This window comes from Leptodactylus fuscus, chromosome 3, assembly GCF_031893055.1.
Source record: "Leptodactylus fuscus isolate aLepFus1 chromosome 3, aLepFus1.hap2, whole genome shotgun sequence".
Classification (NCBI taxonomy): Eukaryota; Metazoa; Chordata; class Amphibia; order Anura; family Leptodactylidae; genus Leptodactylus; species Leptodactylus fuscus.
In genome coordinates, this window is record NC_134267.1 from 189686157 (window position 1) to 189713016 (window position 26860).

General features: G+C 41.2%; 1 protein-coding gene across 1 annotated transcript in view; it reads right to left on the minus strand.

The window, feature by feature from the left end:
* ARHGEF4 (Rho guanine nucleotide exchange factor 4) overlaps window positions 1-26860 on the minus strand; it is a 119807-nt gene that overhangs the window by 27497 nt on the left and 65450 nt on the right. Inside the window, 1 exon segment of the mRNA XM_075268905.1 lies at window positions 4385-4515. Within this exon segment, the coding sequence (XP_075125006.1) occupies window positions 4385-4515 (131 nt within the window).

Sequence of the window (26860 nt, forward strand, 5' to 3'; positions counted from 1 at the left end):
CAACGATTACCTTCCTGCAGGATTCAGCACGTAATTCCAGAGCTTTCCATCCATTAAAATCTATGATGCGGAAACAGCAATCTGGTTTAATGGAAGCAGCCTAGATGTTTCCCAGTCCTAGCAGGGTGATGGAGGTATTTCATTCCCTGTACAGGGAAGCCTTACATTCTGTAACAGCAGTCATTGCTGAGTTATTGGCTTTTTCCTCAGCCAATCCACTCTTTGCAGACCGTGGTCGCTAGGAAACGCACAGTTGGGGGAAGGCAAGGAAGGTAGACATCGACATAGCTAAAGCACCTCATAAATGGCTTGGATGGATTTTGGGAAGCATTTGCTTCTATTGAGTGTACACACGGCTTTACTAATAGTGCCGGCTGTGTATCTGTCAGCTTCAATGAGCCCTTCACATTACAATGGGATTAATAGAATGGTCTCCTGAGGGAAATAGCAGCTCAAGGGGTGCCAGGCACAGTAAGCCATAGGCCTGGTTCACACAGGTCAAATCAAGACCATGTGCTTGTTTTTGTACTGACACCAGCACAGGTTCCAAACAGAAGTATAAATAGGTGGTCAACTTATAACATTATGGGGGCCCCTTAAATCAGAGGGCCACAAATTGCATGTAATGCATCCCTTAGTTTGCACCAGATAGGTGGCTGCACTTAGCGTGGTCTCTCTCCACAATATGGAGATACACAAACAGATGAATATGCGCCGGGGAGCCTATTATATTATGGTAGGACTGCCATTTATCAAATATTCATAGTAGAGCCTACACTATATATAAAATAGATAGATAGATAGATAGAGATATCTTCTTTACAGGCGATGCCCAACTAAACAACATGTCATAGATGAATCTGTAAAGATTTTATTTTATGAGGCCATGGGGCCAGAGAGACAGCGAGTACACAAATGTATGAAGGCCACAGAGATAACTCATGAGTAATGACAGACCCAGCAGTAACATTCATTCAAATATCACTTGACACTTGTTCTACGTTTCCTAAAATGTTGCTAAAATAAATGTATTTTTCAGTAGCAGTACCTTATACTGACCCATAGCCTGGTTGAGATGCTGTACAATAAGTAGATGTACGAAGTACAATGAGAGTACTGTGACATGCCAGGGTAAGATGAGTGCCCTTCCATGGTCAGTGGTGCCATAGGTTCACCTGTGGGCCAGTCCGAGCCTGACCATGAGAGCCACCAGTTACATACAGCTTAGAGTATAGCAGACTCTCAAAGACCACCTCTTTGTGAAGATCACCCAGATTTCTTGTTACAAATTTTAGTTCTGGCCTTCTTCTATGAGAAAACCACCTCCCTATAAGACCATTTTTCAATGTCCTTTCGGGTGATCATCACAAGAGGTTTGAATGTATAATGTAATTTTTTGGCAAGTAAGGTCGACCAAAAATAAATCCTTGCGAATATGCTCTTATGTGGTTTCTGAAAGTGGTTTCTTTTATGCGGACAAAATAAATTGGTTGCAAATTGACAAGACATCTGTTTCTGTACACATAGGCTGAGATTTACTATTGTAGTTACAACTAGACACTGGTGTAAAAGTAGTATATCTCCGGTGTAATGTGGCAAATCATTGTGCATATAATATGGGCTAAAATCTTTCAACTTGCTTGACGTGTGTGTGGATTCTCAGAAAAAATAGGTGATAGGTGTGACTTAAGTGTGCCATGATGCATGATGGGCACAAAATGCGCAAAGACTGTCGTAAGAATCTGGTTCAGAGTAAGCCATCTACAAGGTGGTATAAACTTAGACTACACAGTCTAAAGATAAGTCAGATTTATCATCCAGCATTAGCCAAAGTGACATCTAAGTTTACACTGTCTATTAGTAAATCTGTGTCACAAAGCATGTAATGTGCCATATTGAATACTTATGGTTCAATACTACAAAGCTGTCGGTACTCCGTATGCTACTATACGGTGCCTATATACATAAGGGTTCTTCCCCAGAAGTGGTGAGCATACATATACATGGTTATATACGTCATTACCTTTTAGATTCCAGTGATAGCCATAACATGGCTTTGTCCAGCAAGTCCCCAAATAACTCATTTTGTGATTGGTTGATGCTGCCCAGTAAAATAACTGGGTACCATCAGTTTCTAATTACCAAGCATTGGATAATACACTAAAGGGGAACCCTAAGGGTAAAAAGTTATCCCTGGACAGAGGAATACTGCTAGATCAGAGAGGGTCTGATCGCTGAGACTCCCAGAAAGAGTAAAGGGTCCGCAGTTCCCTAGATTGAATGGAGCAGCAATCCCACTGACAGTCCTTTCAATTCTACGTGACTGCCAGAGATAGCCAAGCGCTGTACTTGGCTCCTCTTCAGCAATGATAGAAACACAGAAGACTGGCTATCCTGGTCTGCCCTAATATTATTACCATTTTATCTTAGGATAGACATATCTTTATCCTGGGCATGGTTTATATTCACTTACTGTATATTTCCCAAATACATCTGCTGGCCAAGCATCAACTACTCTTTCAGTAAAATAGTATTTCATGACATTGGTCTGATCTATCCCCCAACAATTTCAGATTGTGCCCCCTTCTCTCCTATAGAGAAGAAGTGGAAGTGTATATGCCATTCCATTCAAGAGTATAGTCGAGGGCCCCATACAACACTGCTCAGTAATTGTATTAGAGATAGCGCCTACAAGGCTGTTAATAAAACACGACATGATACAGGTGACATTTACCAGTGATATTGTGGCCAGAAGTCAAGGACACACAAATAGAATAATAGGTATGCTTTACAGGCTATGAACATGTTCACAAGCAATATCTGCATCTAAAGTGATAAAATAAAGCATGTCCACACATAGTCTAGATTTATAATGTGCCGCCATCTCATGTGTACTGCTCCTATGCAGATTTATCAGTCTCCCCGGTAACAGACTACAAACATACCCGGTGTAGTCTGATCTTGCAGTCACACTTTTAATCATCCACCCCTACTTCTTATTAATATACTGAATAGATATAGATTTTTGTTTAGAATAATATTTATAGGCAGTTGTCCTAAATTACATTTTGTACAGGAATTCAGCGGATATGTCCATATCAATCAAACAGAAAACAAGGTAGTTAATCTAAAGATGAACCCAGAATGTTGGCGTGCGGTATAGCAGAGATTCAGCCTCTGAGTACAAGGATAGCTATTGTAATATGTATACAGCCTTATTAGTCATCATCAGCACAAGGACATGAGGGGTAAAGCAGGGACAACGTAACTGTTGTTGAAAAGCCAAACATTTTATGCACATAAATACATACTGTATGTATATATTATTGTAAAGATGCACTTAATGTGGAGATGCAGCTACCTTGTGAGTGAGATGAAAACCTGCCTTTTTGTAAAATACCAGATATGTACATAATGGAGACTGTCAAGTAAATGCATGGGATTTATTGTATGTGTCTAATTTACTAATATAAATATTAATGCATGTAGGACTTTTCCTTCCTTCAGAAAAAACCTGATAGGCGAAAGCTTCCATCATGTTTATTATATGGGGTAAATGCAGATGGACACCAGACAGAGGACAATCTATCTATCTGTCATCTTGTCACGGATCAGAGCAACAGACATTAAATAATAATAGTGCGAACCCACCCTTTGATGGTCCCAGAAATGTCCAATCCACCTCTGTTAATGACCTATCCTATGGGTGTGTGATTATTATGCAACTCCCAGAAACACCCTTTAATTATTCCAAAATATAGGGGGCTCCTTTTTGCACTGGGAACTTTCTATCTTCTCTCTGATCTACAGTAATACAGCTCCAGCACCATTACTAATCTCGATCAGGCTCACTGGGTGCCTTGGAAGGACCTTGGGGTCTTGAGACCCTGTTCCTACATCGGAATCAGACTCCATACTGTTATTACTGGGGTCCTTAGTGTAAACCCTTGCATGAAGAGCCAGTAAATATTATATTGTGTCTGCTGAACTTAAATGTTTGCTGTGGTGAGCGTTACAAAGATTTAACTATGCAATAAACACAGCTAAATATTAAAACAAGGTTTCCAAACAGGCCAAGCAACCGTCAGCAGATGCTAGGGTTCATTGGTCTCCGATGGGCCATACAATGGGACAATTTAGGTAAACATTCATTGTGCTTGTCAAGCAACATCTTGAGTTTGTTGAGGTCCCTTTGTGACACTGTTGCCGGAGGGCGCACATATATCTGGAATTACTCTTATCATAAAGGTAAGCTCACCAAATGTAGGTGCCCAATCTAATGAACACAGGTTGTTATAAGTCAAGTTCATGGTGATTGTAAGAGACATGAAAATTCTGTTACATAGTCAACCTTATCAGCAATCTAGTAATAGATATGACGTACCTCATTTATCGCTAGCTGTTCTCCTCCTCCCCCATACCGATGACTGGATACATGTAGGTCATCATACAAGTCTTCATCGCTCCCCATGTCATCGGTGAGAGACGGTCTGTCAAGTGAGCCATCTGTGATCACTGTGAAGAAAGAAGTATAGTCATATGTAGGTCCAATCCCTCTTGAAGAATATATAACATAGCAGAGTAATATATAATATAGCATGTTCCTTGGGTTCAATTACTATGCTTTACCATGTCTATTTTTGTAGGTCACCAGTTTTGACTTTGGTATAGACAGATGTTGTTATACTAAATATTGGGCCATAGACGTCTGGCAATTGTCCTTTATGTGTCATAGGCTCTTCTTTGTTTAATAAAGACTATACAGAAGTTTTCTTCAAGGGTATTTGTCAGCCAGAGCTAAGTGGGGGCACTGGTCAGCAAGTTATACATAGTCATACTTTTATATGGGCTCTATCATTGGGAAAAATCATTTTTAACTAATCACATCCTTGCAAAGGCTTTAGAAAGTCTATTTCACACCTACCTTTAGTATATAGATTGTCTCAGTGTTTTTTTGAATAAGTCCGTTTTTATTCATATGCTAATTCGACTGGGTGCACGATGCATCGTGCACCTCTTTTCTATTGTTTCCTATGGGTGTATACAGCACAGGCTGCTGCTAATGACTTCCTGCTTCCTGTTTGCACAAACACATAGGAGATAATAGGAGAGACAAGTGCTGCTGGGAACTTCCTGTGCTGGCTGGAAGCTCAATAGCATATGAATAAAAACAGACTTATTCAGAAACCACTGAGGAGATTTACATTCTAAAGGTAGGTGTGGAATAGACTTTCTAAAGCCTATGCAAGGATGTGATTAGTTAAATGACTTTTCCCAATGATAGAGCCCCTTTAATAAAAGACTTTGACCCCTGTGCGCTCCGCTCCTGCAACCACTCCAGGGTCAGGCTCATCCTGTACATCCAGCCAGGAGTGCTCCAGAATGAGAACCTACTTGTCAGTCATTTGTGGCACAAACAAGAATAAAAGTTGTTGTTGTTTTGTTTTTTTCACATGATCCTATTATTAAAAGCATGGACAATGGTATGTGTAACCTGTGACCACTACTCCTGCCTAAGCCTGTCAGCTGAATTGCGTGGTCAAAACGAGAGGCTACTTTTTACATTTTTGCCGATTATTTGGTTGTGCCTGCATATATTGCTGCCTGCATACAATCCCCCTGTATACTAGTGGATACCATGAACTAAGGACTGAAAAGTCCATTAAAGTGCTAGTTTCTCAAGAAGGGGGAGATCTTTAACTGGGCCCTTTGAAGAAATACCAAGACAGCAATAAGCAGAGCTACACCAAAGGGACATCATACTAGTTTTTTTTTATTCAAATACAATTCTGTGCTGAGCACTGCAGTGGTTAGAGCTCTGTTTTTTCTTCAAAACCCCCTGAGATGCAGGCCTGCCTAAAAGGTAAAAGTCTGACTTCCTGCAAGTACCACTAGTTGAAGATTAGGCACATTAGTATGTGTTAGACTCCTCTGCTCCCTCTAGTGGTGACTTTAGGCAGCCATATGTTTATTAATTAAAGGGGTCTCACAATTTACCCCTATGCATAGCGTTAGTTAAACCTGTCTGATCCTTGAGTCCCCACTGTTGGAGCCCCTACCTTTCATGAGTGGAGGTCCTGAGTTCCCCCCCTCGAACATAGTGACAATCGTGCGTGTGTACTGACTCTCTATTCTGTTACCATTGGACTTAGGGAAATCGCTGAATACAGTGCGTGCATATTCTCATGAATTCCATAGACCAGCTTTATTCCAGCAGGAACATGGGACCCAAATTCCTGTGATCTGTCACGGTCCATAAGTGCTTTGCCTTGACAGCAGGGGGCACTACTGACATCCCACTGTCTGCATATTCAGCAGGAGATCCTCAAACCAAATGTTATCACTAAACGTCTAGATATTTTTAGAACCTCTAGGTATAAGGGAGAATACGTTCCCATAATGCTGCCACCAAAAGATTTATTAAGGTGACGTTTAGTCCCAGGTAATGATATATTTCCACAATGACTCCTCGAACACCATGATATTTGTACTGCACATTATGCTATAGTCTGCTATGTAGCTGTGATAAATCAATTAGTATATACAGGTGATAATACAACCCATCATCCCTATAGTATATAAGAAGAGCACTAAACATGTGCAATAATACAGATATCGCTCATGAAATGTGACAGACAGGGCTCAGCCCAGCGCACAACTGCAGATTATACACCATTGTCTTAACAGAGTTGTATCTGGCGAGATTGTAACCATGGTGACCGTCAATTGGTTTAATCCTCCGGCATTACATGTCTAAGGCAAATGACCATTGTGTTTCGGACTGGCCGGATACATGTACGGCTGCACAGATTTAACGCTGTTTTCCCTCCATCATCCGCCTCATTATACGTCTCAATCTCTCCTTCACCTCCTTGCAGGGATTATGTAGAAGTGGTTAGCAGGTGTGTGATACACGGATTGTCCGCAGCTTTAGCTTCTCTGAATCATTACACTTACAAAATGGTAATTAAAGCGCCGGAACAAAGCGCCGCTAGGCTGGAAGCTTCCTCTGCGGGCATGGATTCGAAGACAGCCCAATTTGTTCCAAATAGAGGCCTCCCCTGTGGTCAAATATCCTCTTCCCTCAACTAATTTCCTAAGCTGTAGGTGGAATAGTGCCGAATGTGAATTACTGGCTATCGCAGCCCACGCACGAAAAAAAAAAAAAGCAACTTCTGCAAACACAAGGTTCCACTACACGTCATAGGTACATATTCAGTCTATCTTATGTTACTATATTATTATATTCCACAGCGCTGTATAGAAATCAGTCCATGTCCTAATGGGAACATAATATGTCCATGTTATACAGTCCAAATGAGAGGTCTAATCCCTACATCATCACAGTGGGACTGAATTTACGGCTGTAATACAGTTCATATGATACAGGTGAATCCACGCTTACAATTTAATTTACCTGTATTAGGGCTTATTCACATGTAAGCATTTTGATGGACATATGATGTTATTTATGGGCTGCTCCTATTGATTTTATTGGATACATGCAAACGCCCAAATGGTCCATGGAAAAAGAATTACACAAATTCATCCATGGGCTGTCCTTGATTTTCAGACCCAGAGACAAGGCAAAGTATAGGAAATTAAAGTGGATCAACCACACACAGCACAAGACCCAAAAATTCAGATGAATTAATAAGGCCTAAGATCTACTAGGACTAGAGATGAGTGAACACTGTTTGGATCAGCCGATCCGAACAGCACGCACCCATAGAAATGAATGGAAGCACCTGTGACGCTGACTTTGCCAGAGGCCAGCCGGCGTCACAGGTGTTTCCATTCATTTCTATGGGTGCGTGCCGTTCGGATTGGCTGATCCGAACAGTGTTCGCTCATCTCTAACTAGGACCCATTTAAGAGGACGCCAACACCTGAAATATCAGATGAACCCTCCTCTACCTAAATTACAGATGAATGAAACAATTCTGCAAATCCAAGTTTTGCGGAAGATTTGCAAAGTAAGAGAATCACAAATGGCTTCATAGTATTCTGGCATCCTCATTCCCTTTCCATTGCCTTAGAGACAATTATACTGAAAGTCTCAGCCACACAGTGACAGATAGGACAAAGACAGGAACATTAAAAAGGAATTTATGTATTTAGTAAGGAAAGTAATATAGGAAGAAAATAGACACTAGTAACATTTCAGAAATTAAACTTCTTAATTTAGTAGAGAGATCAATACGGCCCCATAAAAGTCAATACTGATAATAACTTCTAATATCAACATATTGACTTTGCAGTTGAAGACAATGGAGTCTAAAAATGGATGGCCACGTTTCTGAGGGTATATTCTGTGACAATAGCCCAATATTACTTCCCTAGACCACAATGGACCTGATTTGAGCACTGAATATACTGTGAACCCTATAGGGATAACAAAGTTTATGGGCCCCAAAGCAAAATCTGCAATGGGCCTTTACCTACAGTGTGCCATATACAATAGTGGCAGATGGTCCTTTGGGCCCCCTTAAGGTCTAGGGCCTGGTAGTGACTGCTCCGACAGCACCACCTATAGCTACACTCTGGATTTCAAGTAATGGTTCAGATAAGCCTAGAAGTCAATGTACATGCTAATGTGGCCAAGCAGAATTCAGCTATACTCCCCACTAGCCACCAGGCAGTGAATTCCTAGCCACCAGCCTTTTTCTAAGCTCGCCATTGAGATTACAACTTTCAGCCAAATAACCAGCCATCACCTATCATCTATAAACTAGATTTTAGTAGAGTGTATGGGCATAAGCAGCTGCCAGACAACTATACACCAGACATAATAGTGTGAACGTATACACCAATCGGCATCTTAAATCTACTTATATTGTATAGTATGTGACTTTGCAGCCCCACACCCAGCGATGTACTGTGTGATTTTATTGCTCCAGCGATCTGTATCTCATACATAGTATAAATTAGCAGCACAGTATAATAGATAACACTATACGCCAAGCCAATGATATATATGAATAAAATCATATGACATTTCTAACACATTGCATTGTCACTGTCACCCCTCACCACATTATGGGAGGGAACGCTGCTCTGGGATATCTGCAATATGCTCATTATTCTTTTGGAACAGAAAGCAGTGCTGATGGCTTCCGGCTGTAGTAAATGTCTCTGGCTGTAATGACGGTGTGAGAATTTGGCACAAGTATATGTAAACAGGCACTTGAAGAAAAAGTTCATACAAAGGCCACCTAATGAGATGTACAGTATATAGCGATGGCGGACTCATTGTGAAGAGAACAATAGACAAGTGTCCTCCTCCATACCACCCCAGTGGCAATGTGGGAGCCCCCATTAGCATCCATTATAAACACCCCCTGCAGATTGAGCGCTCGGGGACTCGCTGCAGATATCAACACAATACAGAAGAATGGGGCGGTATATTCTATCATTGAATAATTCCACCTCACACAGACATCTACATGGCATACATACTCTTATTAGGAGCCTTCAATCCTCACTGGCATCTACCGCCGCTGACCCAATAATGTCAAGACATGACATGCTACAAGAAATCTCACATTAATACCTGGCAGACACACTGGCATCGTGAATAATCCTCCCAGGCTACAACTTTCCTCTCTGAAATGACATTAGGAATATTTCTCTTTCAGTGTGAAGATGAGTTTTTCTATTCCCTTGCTACAGTTCTGCTGTCAGGGCACTTTTTACGCAAGTGTGTACAAGGCCAAATGTACAATACTGGATGACGACAATACTGGGCACAATACACAAAGTGATGTCACTGTATATGGTTACTATGCTTACTTGGTTGTATTGTGTGTGCGAGATGTGAGATGCAGGGTGGACTGTGTGTGGGGGAGAGATGTGGGAGGCACTGTGTGTGAGTGGGAGATGTGGGCTTCAGGGTGTACTGTGTGTGAGGGGGAGATGTAGGCTTTAGGGTGTACTGTGGGAGGATGTGGGGTGCACGGTTGACTGTGGGGGGAGAGATGTGGGGTACAGGGTGTACTGTGGGGGGATGTGGGGTGCAAGGTTGACTGTGGGGGAGAGAGATGTGAGGTGCAGGGTGTACTGTGGGGGGAGAAGTATTGGGTGCATGGATGTACTGTGTGTGGGGGTGAAATGTGGGGTGCATTGGTGTACTGTGGGGGGAGAGATGTGGAGTGCAGTGTGTACTGTGTTGAGGGGAGATGTGGGGTGCATGGGTGTACTGTGAGGGGAGAGATGTGGGGTGCATTGTAGTACTGTGTGGGGGTGAAATGTGGGGTGCATAGGTGTACTGTGGGGGGAGAGATGTGGGGTGCAGTGTGTACTGTGTGTTGGGGAGATGCGGGGTGCTTGGGTGTACTGTGAGGGGAGAGATATGGCGTGCAGAGTGTACCCACTGAGAAATGGGGTGGGGATGGGTGTAGTTAATTTAGAAGTGGGTGGAGCTAAATTTACCCCGGCCCACCCACATTTTGTCCCTCTTTCTGTCCTTTAAAAGTTGGGAGGTATGAATATAGGAAAGATAATGCCTACGCACAATGTTGTGACAACATAAAGTCAATGCACACAGTAATATTACACTAAAAAAAATCATTAACTCAGGGCAGGAATCATGTACAGTGATGCATAATAACAGAATAATAGGCACAGTGATGTCACAGTAAGTAGATAATGAATGCAGAATGTCATAATATGGCAATCAGTGATGTCACAGTACAGGGATAATATACATAGTGATTTCACAGTACAATGATAATTATACAGAGATTATGAATAGGGATAATATACACAGTGATGTCACAGTACAGGGATAATACACTCAGTGATGTCACAGTACAGGGATAATACACACAGTGATGTCACAGTACAGGGATAATACACACAGTGATGTCACAGTACAGGGATAATGTACACAGTGGTGTCACAGTACAGGTGATAATGCAGAAGGTGATGCCACAGCACAGGGATAATACAGTCCTATGAAAAAATTTGGGCACCCCTATTAATTTTAATCATTTTTAGTTCTAAATATTTTGGTGTTTGCAGCAGCCATTTCAGTTTGATATATCTAATAACTGATGGACACAGTAATATTTCAGGATTGAAATGAGGTTTATTGTATTAACAGAAAATGTGCAATATGCATTAAACCAAAATTTGACCGGTGCAAAAGTATGGGCACCTCAACAGAAAAGTGACATTAATATTTAGTAGATCCTCCTTTTGCAAAGATAACAGCCTCTAGTCGCTTCCTGTAACTTTTAAGCAGTTCCTGGATCCTGGATAAAGGTATTTTGGACAAACAATTCAAGTTCAGTTAAGTTAGATGGTCGCCGAGCATGGACAGCCCGCTTCAAATCATCCCACAGATGTTCAATGATATTCAGGTCTGGGGACTGGGATGGCCATTCCAGAACATTGTAATTGTTCCTCTGCATGAATGCCTGAGTCGATTTGGAGCAGTGTTTTGGATCATTGTCTTGCTGAAATATCCATCCCCGGCGTAACTTCAACTTCGTCACTGATTCTTGAACATTATTCTCAAGAATCTGCTGATACTGAGTGGAATCCATGCGACTCTCAACTTTAACAAGATTCCCGATGCCGGCATTGGCCACACAGCCCCAAAGCATGATGGAACCTCCACCAAATTTTACAGTGGGTAGCATGTGTTTTTCTTGGAATGCTGTTTCTTTTTGGACGCCATGCATAACGCCTTTTTTTATAACCAAACAACTCAATTTTTGTTTCCAAAATGAAGCTGCCTTGTCCAAATGTGCTTTTTCATACCTCAGGCAACTCTATTTGTGGCGTACGTGCAGAAACGGCTTCTTTCTCATCACTCTCCCATACAGCTTCTATTTGTGCAAAGTGCGCTGTATAGTTGACCGATGCACAGTGACACCATCTGCAGCAAGATGATGCTGCAGCTCTTTGGAGGTGGTCTGTGGATTGTCCTTGACTGTTCTCACCATTCTTCTTCTCTGCCTTTCTGATATTTTTCTTGGCCTGCCACTTCTGGGCTTAACAAGAACTGTCCCTGTGGTCTTCCATTTCCTTACTATGTTCCTCACAGTGGAAACTGACAGGTTAAATCTCTGAGACAACGTTTTGTATCCTTCCCCTGAACAACTATGTTGAACAATCTTTGTTTTCAGATCATTTGAGAGCGGGCTGTCCATGTTCGGCGACCATCAAACTTAACTGAACTTGAATTGTTTTGTAGAAAGAAATGGTCCAAAATACCTTCATCCAGGATCCAGGAACTGATTAAAAGCTACAGGAAGCGACTAGAGGCTGTTATCTTTGCAAAAGGAGGATGTACTAAATATTAATGTCACTTTTCTGTTGAGGTGCCCATATTTTTGCACCGGTCAATTTTTGGTTTAATGCATATTGCGCATTTTCTGTTAGTACAATAAACCTCATTTCAATCCTGAAATATTACTGTGTCCATCAGTTATTAGATATATCAAACTGAAATGGCTGTTGCAAACACCAAAATATTTAGAACTAAAAATGATTAAGATTAATAGGGGTGCCCAAACTTTTTCATAGGACTGTATACACACTGATGTCACAGTACAGGGAATAATGTCCACAGTGATGTCTCAGTACAGGGATAATGTACACAGTGATGTCACAGTACGGGGATAATGCAGAAAGTGATGTCACAGCACAGGAATAATATACACAGTGATGTCACAGTACAGGGATAATATACATAGTGATGTCACAGTACAGGGATAATATACACAGTGATGTCACAGTACAGGGATAATATACACAGTGATGTCACAGTACAGGGATAATATACACAGTGAAGTTACAGTACAGGGGATAATGCAGAAAGTGATGTCACAGCACAGGAATAATATACACAGTGATGTCACAGTACAGGGATAATATACACAGTAATGTCACAGTACAGGGATAATATACACAGTGATGTCACAGTACAGGGATAATATACACAGTGATGTCACAGTACGGGGATAATGCAGAAGGTGATGTCACAGCACAGGGATAATATACACAGTGATGTCACAGTACAGGGATAATATACACAGTAATGTCACAGTACAGGGATAATATACACAGTGATGTCACAGTACAGGGATAATATACACAGTGATGTCACAGTACGGGGATAATGCAGAAGGTGATGTCACAGCACAGGGATAATATACACAGTGATGTCACAGTACAGGTATAAAATGCAAAAATGCATCAAAACCAAATCAAAAATGTTTGGCTACTATATATAAAAAAAACTTCTTGTAAAATTCACAGTTTGGAGGAGTTTTCAAAGTGGAATATATCAAAAATATGTGGCAATGATAAACAAATAGTTGAAACAAACAAAAGAGCTAATATTCGCCTCTGCCAATCCCCTGCCGTCATGAGGGTGCAGATTGCCCGCTAAGCTCCACTTTCTCGGTAACCCGCTACAACCACTGTCTGGCTCAGAGGCTTTCTCAGCTATTTTCTGTAGTGGGGACCCATCATAATGACAAGCCAATGGAAGTCTCTGCCCCGGGAAGTGGTGATGGTGGATTCATTAAACAAGTTCAAAGTGGGCCTGGATGCCTTTCTTGAAGAAAACAATATTACAGGTTATAGACTCTAGATTTTAAGGACATGTTGATCCAGGGTTTTTATACTGACTGCCAGATTGGAGTCAGGAACAAATTTTTTCCCTTGAAATGGGCCAATTGGCATCAGTCTCATGGGTTGTTTTTTTTTTTGCCTTCCCCTGGATCAACACTATAGGGGATTGTAGGGTTATAGGTTGGACTTGATGGACTGATGTCTTCATCCAACCTCATCTACTATGTAACTATGTAATGGCAACAGGGAAAGTATAAGTTCTCTTGTTTTTTTCACCCTGGCATGTATATTTATATAACTGGAAGATTCCTTTAAATTTGTAGGCTCGAGCAGTCTTGTGAATAAGAAAGGAATGAGCCAGGAATGCAGGAGGATGTAACATGACATCTTCATTCTCAGGGCCTGTGACAACATTGCAGCATTTTTTACATTTCTAACAATGCCAGCTTTATGGATTGTTACATGAAGACATTACTACCACAGATGACTAGTGTGAGATCTGAGGCTGTGTTCCTATATTGTATTTTACTAGCCTACATACATACATACATACATACATACATACATATATACTAGAGCAGGGGTAGGCAACCTTTTTTGTTCGGCGTGCCGATTTAAATTAAAAAATCAAAGATGAGGTCCTCGGAGTTCCGAGCAATAATTGTAAAGCTGACGACACCTACACTAAAGTCATATAGCACAAACCACAACATAGGGGTGCTGTCATACTGCGCTCCCAGCCACATGCGCTTACCACTATTTGCCTGGGTACACATGTGCTTTTCCTTTAGAAGCAATGTAAGTACATGCGTAACCCACAATTAGTGGTAATGTATGTGACTGGGAGCAGAGTAAGGTCATACCTGTAAAGCGCTGACACACAATGCACCTGTATGCTCCATCCAGTCCTTGGCCGTTAGTAACTTCAGTTTTCTGTAAGGGAGCGTTCACACTACCGTCGGTGTCCGACAGCTAGTGTCCGCTGCTAATGTCCGTTCAAAATCTTGCACGGACATTAACATCGGACACTAGCTGTGTCCGTGACATTTTGCATTGATTTAAATGGACATCGGGTGCGTTCTTTTACTGTCTGTGGGTGTCCTTAAGTGTCCGTTCTCAAAGATGTCCGACTTTTCAAGCGGACAGCAAAACCCGACATGTAGGTTTTTCTGTCCGCTTGAAAAGTCGGACATCTTTGGGAACGGACACTTAAGGACACCCACGAACAGTAAAAGAACGCACCCGATGTCCATTTAAATCAATGCAAAATGTCACGGACACAGCTAGTGTCCGATGCTAATGTCCGTGCAAGATTTTGAACAGACATTAGCAGCGGACATTGTCTGATGGACACAGACGGTAGTGTGAATGCTCCCTAAGTGAAACGCAGATTAATTTGTCACTTTTAGTTCCTGGCGGTGCAGTAACAGCAAAACCCCAGCCAGGAATTAATGGGTGTCACACTTTCAACAAAGTGGCCGCACTGGTGCCCAGGAACTGGATTTGGCTATAATTGCATCTAGTTACAGTGTCACCACCCAATAGAATCACACTAAGTCTGAGGCCCCACATTACATAAATGCAGCTTTTTTATTGCAGATTTAGCTGCGTTTTTTTTTTACGTCAAAGCCAAGAATGGCTAGAAAACGAATGGGAAATATATAGGAAGCTTCTTATATGTCTCCCTCCTGCTCAATCTACTCCTGGCTTCGGCTAAAAAAAAAAAAACTGCAAAATCTGCAACGAAAAAAAGCTGTTTCTGCAACGTGGGGCTTTAGCCTAAGGCCCCCGCGTTGTTGGAACACAGCTTTTTTTGTTACATATTTTGCTGCGTTTTTCTGAGCCTGAGCCAGGAGTAGATTAAGCAGAAGGGAAACGTATAAGAAGCTTCCTATATATTTCCCATTCCTTCTGTAGCCATTTTTAGCTTTGGTTGAAGTAAACCGCATCAAAATCTGCAACAAAAATGCTGCATTTCTGCAATGTGGGGCCTCAGCCTTACGCCTCCTGCATACAAATGGCATGGATGTGGTTTTCACTGACCTATATGTTAAAAATGAATTGACAGGGCTGCAAATGCAGACAGATATAGGGGATGTATAGGACAGATATAGGGTACGTATAGGACAGATATAGGGGATGTATAGGGCAGATATAGGGGATGTATAGGACAGATATAGGGGATGTATAGGACACATATAGGGGATGTATAGGACAGATATAGGGGATGTATAGGGCAGATATAGGGGATGTATAGGGCAGATATAGGGGATGTATAGGGCAGATATAGGGGATGTATAGGACAGATATAGGGGATGTATAGGGCAGATATAGGGGATGTATAGGACAGATATAGGGGATGTATAGGACAGATATAGGGGATGTATAGGACAGATATAGGGGATGTATAGGGCAGATATAGGGGATGTATAGGACAGATATAGGGGACGTATAGGACAGATATAGGGGACGTATAGGACAGATATAGGGGATGTATAGGACACATATAGGGGATGTATAGGACACATATAGGACCTGCTCAATAGTTTTCAGCTCTTCAATTTGGCCCAGATACACAGCTACAAAAAGAATGGCTGTATATATGGGTCAATTGAAATATATAGGTCTGTACTTTTATCCACAGTTGTAGAGTCTGGTCATGTGCATTACAGGTTAACTCAATGTGCCTCATATTAATAGCAGTTAACCCCATCATGTCCTTCACATTAACCCCCTGTGTGCTTTACATAAGGGACACTGATATGTGAGACATATGGAGGTAATAAGTGAATATCTTCATTATATAGGTCCTTTATTAGTACCCCCATATGTCTCACACATCAGTAACCCTTATGTGAGTCACACAGGGTTAATGTGAGGGACATGATGGGGTTAACTGCTATTAATGTGAGGCACATGGGGTTACTAACACTAAAGTAATAACCCCAAATGCCTGATATTACTGAGAATAGTTAGTAACACACGTACCTGGTGTTTTTACTTTCACTTTGCTCCCGGAGCTTCCTCTCTCTCCTCAGGCTGCAGACGGCAGGAGCTCCTCCTCACATGTAGCAGCAGGTCCAGGGAGCCCTTATCCTGTGCAGTGAGAGGCTCACCTCTGATTGGTGGGCAGGGAGAGAAGGGGGCGTGTCCTCAGCTCTAGCAGAGCACTGAAGAGACGCTCTCTCTCTCTCAATTTGTATGAAAGTTGCCGGCTGGCTGCCGTGCCAGCAAAATATGCCTCGCGTGCCAGTCTTGGCACGCGTGCCAGGGGTTGCCGACCCCTGTACTAGAGTATAGAGTACATACTGTGATTAATCACGGCTATTATTAATATACATTATAAAGGAATAATATCTTGCCAGGAATAAAAGAGTTTCCAAACATTTTTTAATTCTAAACTAAATTTTTTAAATAATTGTTAATGAGAAAAAGAAAATACCTGAAAGTCTTTTTGGCTTGACTTTAGTCCCCCCCCCCCCCATGCTGAACGTACAGAGTAACATATACCGTGTGATGTGATATTATATGTAACCCAAATTTAAGTTAAAACAAATAGTTGTTAGTCTTTAGGCTCTTGCACCTCTTGGCTAACCAGATCAGAAGTAGGCTACCTAAATGACCATTTTGCTATGAACCCCCATGACAGGGACATATCCGTGCTTGCACCCCAACCCAAGAGTTTTAGGGGCCTATAAGGTGGGGAAGAGGAAGTGTCGTACAGATTTTGCACTGGGGTCCAGGAATGTCACAATCCTGTCATTATAATAGGGTAGGAGACATACACAGCTAAAGATACCTCTTAGTTTATATCAGTAGGTTTGAGGAGTTGTCCAGCCCCCCAAAAATGTCTATAAAGTCGCACAGAAGGCTGCACAAAAATTTAAAAAAAAAGCCATATCCACCTTGAATCCTTGTCACAATGCTAGCTGATTTCCTATAGGTCTCTACTTCCTGGTCAAGCAATGTACATTTTATTTCCCTAACCCTGTCTATTTTGGAATATGGGACGGAAATCCATGCAAACACGGGGAGAATACACAAACTCCTTGCAGATGGTTTTTTGCCCTTGGCGGGATTTGAATACCAAGACCCCAGCGCTACAAGGCTGCAGTGCTAACCACTGAGCCACCGTATGGCCCACGACACTCACATTTCTTGACAAACGATCAACAAGTGATCAAGAAGTAGGTTGATTGAGCATGTTTTATTTATTTGCATTTTTGTACAGCATGTTCTATTTCTCTGGCTAGATAACCCCTTTAATAAACCAGGTGAATTGGGCAGAGCGCCATCATCAGTCCCAAGGATATTAGATTATTGGTGAAGTCTGTTAAAACTTGCAGGATCTACATAGAAAATCAAATATTTATAGCCGGCTTTAAGGCCCAATCATATGGAGTGATCACCACCAAACTATCATCTGGATGAATGTCCATTGTGGATTCCAGTGTAAACATATCCAGAGTGTGTTTGGTCACTATCACTGTTCATTCCTTTTATAAACCTAAAATAAAATGATTATTATTATTATCATTGGCTGCACACCCCGTAGTTCTACTGGTTTGCAATGATAGATGTCGGGTCTTTAAATATGGCGCCCACTCAGAAGCAGAACAGGCGCCATAACCACAAAGCAGATCTGGTGGTAATCTCAGTGAATCCTTTATGATAGGATATTAAATAGGGTATGTAACGTCTCCTAAATGATTTTTCCTACAAATCCCTTACCATGATACTGATGGTAAAGTACAAATAAACGAGCAATGATTCCTCGCTACGCTACGTCGGATTATCTGACCATGTAAATGGTCATTCAGTCTGTGACTGAGAGTACACTGATACAGATACAATTGATACATTGATACAGATACAATTATAAGTGGCTATCTATTTGGTCTGTATATCTGGAGGACAGGCCCTCAGTAATTTCCCTGGTGGTCTGGAGATTCCCCTTTCTGTTTGCAAATGGCTTGGCACAGATAAAAGCCACCTCATAAATAAAGCAGTCAGATTCTACAAGAAACCAGACGGATTCTGTGATATCATTCCTATAAAATCTCCACACACACCATTAAATGTGCATTATAGTTATGAAGGGTCCTTGGGGAAGGATCAATGTGTAATACGTACCCTGCCCTTTCCATAAACACCTTGGACAGCAGAGCTCCATGGTGAAATGAGGCTTATTATTTCTCCGCTGTCTTCTTCATCGCTTTGTTTGCTCAGCTAAATCCATTTGTGGAAACTTCTCCATTCACAAATCAAGCTGTTCTGCTTACACACAGCAAATAAAGTTCTTACTTTGTCAGCTGGTTTTGTGTCTTGGAAGACAGGCCTGTCACATATGTTCTTCACACAGCAGATCAAGGCACAACAATGGCGCTGTTCAGTAGTGGCTGCCAGGAAGGGCACAAAAGCGGGTTGTCTTCTTTATGCTCGCACTTTTGCCTACAGTTTGCATCCAGTTTATATGAGCCAAGAATAAGATGTTGTGTGTCATGAGCTTTGTTAACAAGCTGAAGTACTCGAGAAATGTTGTGGGAGTGAGACATCTGCATAAGTGCCATGCCTCTGTATAGCTCCAACCACTGCGGGCATATATATATATATATATATATATATATATATATATATATATATATACACACATATCTGCACATACATATATTCTACAAGACTGTACAGTGAACTTACTCATTTACATCAGATATTGCGCTTTCCTTTACTACTTTGTCTAGAGATGTAGAAAATACCTCTGATCTGCAAGTACTAAAATGGCAACCGTCATTCCACAAAACTTATAACATGTCAGTGTTGTGTCCTGAGAATCCCACAAATTGCTGCAAATGTGGATATTTTGCTAAGCATTGCGCCCCTTTAGATCCGTTTGACATTTGTGGGTTCCCCAAGATATCTGTAAATCTCTATGATTGCTATGTGTTTATTAATAGGGACACCCTGGAATTTTTTGTGCTTCTTATATTCTGTGAATGGCCATCCGCTTACTCGTAATAGTTGTCTTCACAGTGTCTTTCTGTATCTTGCTTTCTACTTCTACAAGAAGACACATGATCACAGACATGGGTACAGGTACTAGATGTGGGTGACTGACATCATCAACTACAGAAAATTTTCGGCCCCAAAATCGATCAGCTGTACCAAGCCGATTCCTCCTATGCCAGGGAGAGCTGGTCAAATAACACATTTTTTTATTCTAATATATACCTGCTCTCAGTTAATTTGGGGGGTCACACAAAACTCCTTAAGGCTAAGGCCCCATGGGATGTCCTGCACAAATAAAGCGCTGCAGGAACGCATCAAAGTTCTTCTCACAGCGCTTTAAACAGAAAGTTTGTGGAGTTTTCCTCCGCGGATTTTCTGTTGCAATTATACCTATGGGGCGTTGAGATGTGCGATTTCCAAAAACCACACCAGTTTCGGAAATTGCAGTGTGTCCGTATGGCGGTTTTTACCGTAAAGTGGTCATAGAATTCACTAGAATCCCATCCACTTTGCCTGTACTGTAAAATACGGCAATTTTTTTTTTGTTGCGTCTCATGGAGCCAAAGCCAAGAATGGCTACAAAAGGAATGTTAATATATAGGAATCTCTTAGGGTATATTCACACGGCGAAAAATGGATTCTGTGTGTGAACATATTGTGCGGCTAGCTGCGACAGAATGCGGATGCAGTGCTCCGGCATCCCGTCGCGGCATTCTGCTACTAGCTAGCGGAAAAAAGAAGAGAGCAGCTCCAATTGAAGGGCTCACAATCTACATTCCCTATCAGTATGTCTTTGGTGTGTGTGTGTGTGGAAACCCATGCAAACACAGGGAGAACATACAAACTCCTTGCATATGTTGCCCTTGGCAGGATTTGAACCTAGGATTCCAGCACTGCAAGGCTGCAATGCTAACCACTGAGCCACCGTGCTGCCCTATATCATCTGATCATGAAGCCATACTCCCTACCATCTGGCCCCTACTTTTTGAAAACCTACAGAAAGTATGGTCTCAAAAATAAAAAGTCAGATGGAAGAGAGTATGACTGTAGGACTACACAGGGGTTATTTGTAGTCTGTAACCATGGAGACAGATAAGTTGCCATAAAAGCTGTAAACAAATAACAGAAGATTCTTAAAAAAGACTTTCTGCAACAAAAATGGCTTCAATGAGGCGGACCCTTTAAAATCCTTTGGTCATAGTTTATTTGTACGCAGGTTATATAAGACAATGACTTTTCGTGCATTCTCATAAAGGTATTTTCCCAAACAAATCAAAAGGTATTGTAAGATTCTCATTCTGTGGCATATAGCACAGGACATGAAATGACCTAAATGCAGGAAGTGTATTATTCTAAAGTGTGCGAGGAAAGGAAAGATAATGGACTGTGACATTGCAACGTAAGGATGTAATGTTAAATCTGTTAGGAAGTCTTCTTACTGGACACAGGGCAAATAAGGACATATTGTTCTGGCTGTTCTTGTTTATTTCTTCTCTTTGCTTGTATAGCCCAATATATTCCATATCATTGTACAGATTGTCCCCATTCACTTCAGTCCCTGAACCAATGGATTAACAATCTACATTATTTTACTGATCTTAGGGGAAAAAAATCATTTAGCCTATCTATATATTTTGTAGCATGTAGGAGTACTTTCTTAGTCATAGTCAAATTCAATACACTATAGAGGACTTCAAGAAGATACTGACAGATGGAGATCTGTCAATAATCCTGTCCGGGTGAGGTTATCAGGACTCTCTCTGTCTCTCCTAGGAGTCCTGTCAGGAGAGCTGTGAAGAACGCTCCCCAGTACTAGTCTATGGATGACTACTGTCAGGAGGTGGGGGGCATTCCTCACAACTTAGCGTCATCGCTGGGCGGTAAAGAACACCCCCTCTGACAGTACAGAGCTATGGACGAGTACAGTCAGGGGAAGAGAGGCGTTCTTCACAGCTCAGTGTCATGGCTGGGTGGTAAGTAATACCCCCTCTGACAGTACAGAGCTATGGACGAGTACAGTCAGGGGAAGAGAGGCGTTCTTCACAGCTCAGTGTCATGGCTGGGTGGTAAGTAATACCCCCTCTGACAGTACAGAGCTATGGACGAGTACAGTCAGGGGAAGGGGGGCGTTCTTCATAGCTCAGCGTCATGGCTGGGTGGTAAGGAACGCCCCCTCTGACAGTACAGAGCTATGGATGAGTACTGTCAGGAGGGGCGTTCCTCACAGCCCATCTAGACTGTCAGGAACACCCTTCTGACCTTGGGCAGACATCGGAGCCGTTACAACGGCACTGATATCTCCAGCCCCGGGGGACATAACGGGAAAGCCGAATTCAGTGCACTGTCGGATTTCTAGTGGTATATAAAACCGCATCTGCCTAAGAACATGAAAGGTCCTCTTTAAAACGTGGCTACCCACATGCCCCTTCATGGCACTATTATTGGCATGGAAGGCATTTTGGAACTGACAGACTCCCTTTAAAAAACAGAGTCAGTATCTAACTGGATGTTATAAAAGACATAACTGTTTGTGCCAATTAATAATAAAAATATATATAATAACATAATAAATCTCCCTTGTAGTGTGCAGTATAAGAGATGATGCTTTGTGACTATAAATAAACAATAGTCTATATTAATGTAATATATAAAATCAGATAAACTCGTTATATTCTGTAATTCTATAAATGATCCTAATAACTAAAATAAAATCTGCTTTATTGTGTGTATATCTTTAATAGAGAGATAGATCGGAATGATCAAGTACTAACAGGCAAATGAGGTGCCAAATCATTTCCATGACAACGTGTATTTTTCCAGATATAGCCATGTATTTTATTAAATAGAACAACCCTAAGACCCGTCTTCCCAGCAGAGCCCCCACTGCTATGAGTCATTTCCATTATCTCTTCATTTCATTTCAATCCTATGAAATGTACCGCAGCTGATATTTCGCTACATTCCCCTAAATCTGACGTCATCTGCTAGCCACGTGATAACTTCTGGGGAGATATAGTAGTTGCCAGCATAATAAAGGGTAATTTGGTCACGTATGTTCCGATGTGGTCTCACTGCTGTGACCCCTATATTAGTGACCCAGGTCATCTAAGGTGACTGTAGCATTCTCTTTGGCCCTTTTCATAGGGGCTGCCATGACTAGTATGAGAATATCAGAGGTAAGAGGGGCAAGAGAACAACAGAGAAAAATTTTACCTGAAATATATTTTTAACCACTTCAGTACTGGCTGGAAGTGGAGTCACATCATGGCAGCTGCTATAGCTGTAATAAACTGTCCCTGCCTTCCCTATGGGAGTAACAGCCGGCATCCCCATCTTACAGATTATAGCGGTATATCCTTGCAGGTTTAGGAGTGAATCGTCTGGATGTGGACAACTCTAAATTTATGTTACATGAAGGCCAAAAACTTATGAGCAAAAAAGATTTATTGGTCACCTTTATTATGTGGGCTCTTTACTATATCAAGTAATTCTTTCAACTAAATATTTCAAATATTATTCTTGAGATTTTCATCTGCCACCTTGACCCCCAGTCATCTACTTTAGTTTATTATATTGGAATTACTCTTTTAACAACATGTCATTCTCAGGTTCAAAATGTTGTTTTCAGAATTTATAGCAGCCATAATTTTCAATAGAAAGCTCCAAATCCACGGCATATACTTAGGTTCAAAGAAGCATTAATGTAATATGATTGGCTGCTGAATTATAACACTTCTTTGACTCACCCTGCCTGTCTATATATTATCTGAGCATACTGTGTGCAGAATCTCCAGTGTACTCTATAAGATGCAGCTTCACACTGATCTTCCTGCTTCCTGCTTGTAAAACCCCACAGAGAGAAACCTATCACAAGCAGTAGGCAGGCAACACAGGCTGCAGCTGCAACACAAAGAAGTGCACTGAAGCTCTATGCCTCTCATCTATTAGGATTCATATGAGAACATATACAGTAGAGGCACCAAATGAGTAGATACACCATGAATGGCACATCAACTAAAACCGGTATGTACAAAGCCTGCATAAGAGCCTCTTCATTTTTACATACTTACTATGCTGACGTGTGTATTTGTTTCTTTTTAGTTGCTATGATTCCTAGTATTTCTCTATCTGCCATGTGCTTGTACGTGTTTCTCTCTTGTTATATACTATTGTACCATCCATGAAACTGTATCACTGAAATTTTCCCATTGTAGGACTATTAAAGGATTATCTTATCTTATAGGTAATAAAAATTCTTGGACTGCTTTTTTAAAAATTAATAGTGTCACCAGAACCCAGCATATCAACTCAGCCCAGCAGATACTGTGTATAGGTTAGGGTCGCCATATGGTGTTTTACCTTTGTGAATCACTGCCTCCGTTGCCAAGATATCTCAATTTCTTATGAAAATAAGTTCTTTGGAGCAATGCACTAACAATGATGGTATTTCCATTGCACCAAAGAGCTTATTTGCATACTGAGAAAACACTGTTTGACACAGATGACTCTAACCTATCTACCTGCCGGAATTGGTTAATAAGCTGGGTACTGTGTACAGACCCCCTTTGAAAGATACTATGCCCAATACGTATGCCCACAAGGGGGAGTTACTATTGAGTTCAATGTGTAAACAGTATACAGTTAACTCCTAAGCTCCATCTAGTGGTGGGTACAAATAAAAAGAATTAGATATTTTACAAATATGTAAATCTGAAGTGATTTTAAGCAATGGGGCCCAAGAACAGAACATAGACAACTATATAGATATGCTGATACATTAACCAGAGAAGAATTATTAACCTATTTAATTTAAGGCAATACTAAGTGTTTTTCAGGGGTAGACACTGTGCTTAGTACACTATAGGAATAGCCTTCATCAGGTCAAGATCTAAGCTTTACTAAACAAGACGTGCCCTCATCTTCAGGTGAAGTATTTATGGTGTGACCATTATTCAGAACATTTCTCCTCTCCGTTCACTACAGTGTAATGACCTTTCTCATCCACACATTTCTCCTTTCATTCCTCTCCAGGTTCCAGGCTGTGCCCACACATCAATCCTTGAAGTGTTTATAATTCAAGATGACAAGATTTCCATATCTTACTTTCTGTTGGCATTGCTGTTCTTCAGCATGCATACATTTCAAGGAGACTTCTTCAACCGAAACAGGCTGGTGCATGGTTGGTGGTTTCTAAACTGACGGCCTAAAACTGCCCTGCTCATGCCACCTTGGGGGGCAACTAAGTTCAGTTCTGAGAATATATCTTCTTAGCATCTGTATTACTAAAGCAAATCTTTACAGTAAAATTTGAGTATCAGACGCATGGTGGGAGAGGTGGGAATGATATCAGGCAATGTGCAGAATTCAAAGAGCATTCAGATATATGCGTGTGCTACATTTATAATGATTTTCTTATATAAAGATCACTTTATTCATAGCAAAGATCAGCTCAGTTAACATATTCACACAACCTGACAGCTTGCAGCAGCACAGACAGTCTTATACAGAACATTATGATACTACTTGTGCCCCCGTACAGTGCCGTATGTATAGAGCTATTCTCCCTTGGATGTACATACAGCATTCAGTGGAAATTGCTAGGCTTTACAGGTCTATGTATGGAATTGAAGGCATGTAGATAGCAGGCAAACGCCCCATTTATTACAATTGGTGACTTATTATGGCTCACTACAAAGCAGAACCATAATATGGCTTTGTGGGTTTTCACATAGCAGCTGCAGATTGGTATTGTGCCGCACTGTATGGCAAAATCATACGGCAAGGCCTAAAAGTAAAATCATCTGCTCATTATGGTAAGGCTGCTTTCGCATGACTACAGTAAGCTTGTATTTTTTGGACAATATTAAATGCAAAGTGGCAGTTCTGGCTAATCCGATCCAGGCAATGTAGAAAATTGTCTGCAGCGGAAATCCATATAGGTATAATGGAAGCAGAAAGCGTTGCTGGAAAAACCACAATGTGTTTCCGCCGCGTTTTTTCCCGCTTTGCTTTTTGGCTGTGACCCACTACATGGGGCCTTAGCCTAATATAGCAGAATACGGAATGAAAGATGGGCTATGATTGGTTGCCTATATGGGAGTTCCATCTTTCCTACTAGTGTAATTTGTATTAGTACATAGGGTCTCCGATATCCATCCATGTATCAAACCTGTCCAATCTAGAACAAGTTCCTATACAAAACCCTAATTCTATCAAATCTAAATTTCTGTGTGATTTGTAAATTCCTTTTCTTCTTCAATATCTGGGACAAAGGGTCGGCTCGTGTTACAAGTGTCCGCCATGTCAGTTATACTCTCGGAATCACATTTTCCTGCACACTAGGCATTTTATTTGTGCCGCTGGCTTTGCAGCTTCACTTGCAATTTTTATCTATCCTTCCTTATCTGCTTCCCCCAGTCTAAAGCGAATGTCTCCTTTCCATATAACTTTTTATATCTTAGATGCTACCGGTAAAGCCTATAAAATATACATATAGTCAAATGTCTGGTATCACTAAATACTACCAAAATATGACAGATCTCAGAAAGCAAATTTCATTTCATACAGAACAATATGTATTTTATTACACAAGAAATAACACAAAACTCTACATATTATGTTCTATGATATTATTCACCTAGGATAGTGCCCTTTTATTTCAGAGAACTGCCTAAATGACAATTCCTTTCTGTTATTTCTAATTTTTAGAATGATTCCTTTACCCTTGAGGAGTATCCCAATAATACCTGACAGGGGTGCGGGAAATTTCACGTATCCTGCTGTTGCCATGTGAACATACTGCGCTTTTCTGCAGGCTACTAGCTACCTATGAATTTTTCGGCACTTTGGTCCACAGTCAGGAATTCCCATAGGTTAATCTATCTATAATCAGATTTCTCAATTTGCTAAAGGACATCATAATAATACCACAATATTCTGCAATTGCTAGTTAAGCAATTCCCCACCAACTCCTATCATACCTGTGAGACTGTCGCAATGCACACACTAGGTAATAGGAGTAATAAAATAAAGGTTCACGCTGTAGACTTGCCTTTGGGAATACAGACATTGGGGAATTGCTGTAATAGATGTTCCATAATTATAAGAATCGTTCCCTTTAGTCATGTCTGGAGTCCATTAGTCTGATGACAGATGCACATAGCAACCAGAAACTGGAATTAGTCACTGACCTGCATGTTATGGTCACATTGCACTTATTACTATACTAGGTGACCCTGACAAAATCTGTACAGTATATTATAGAATT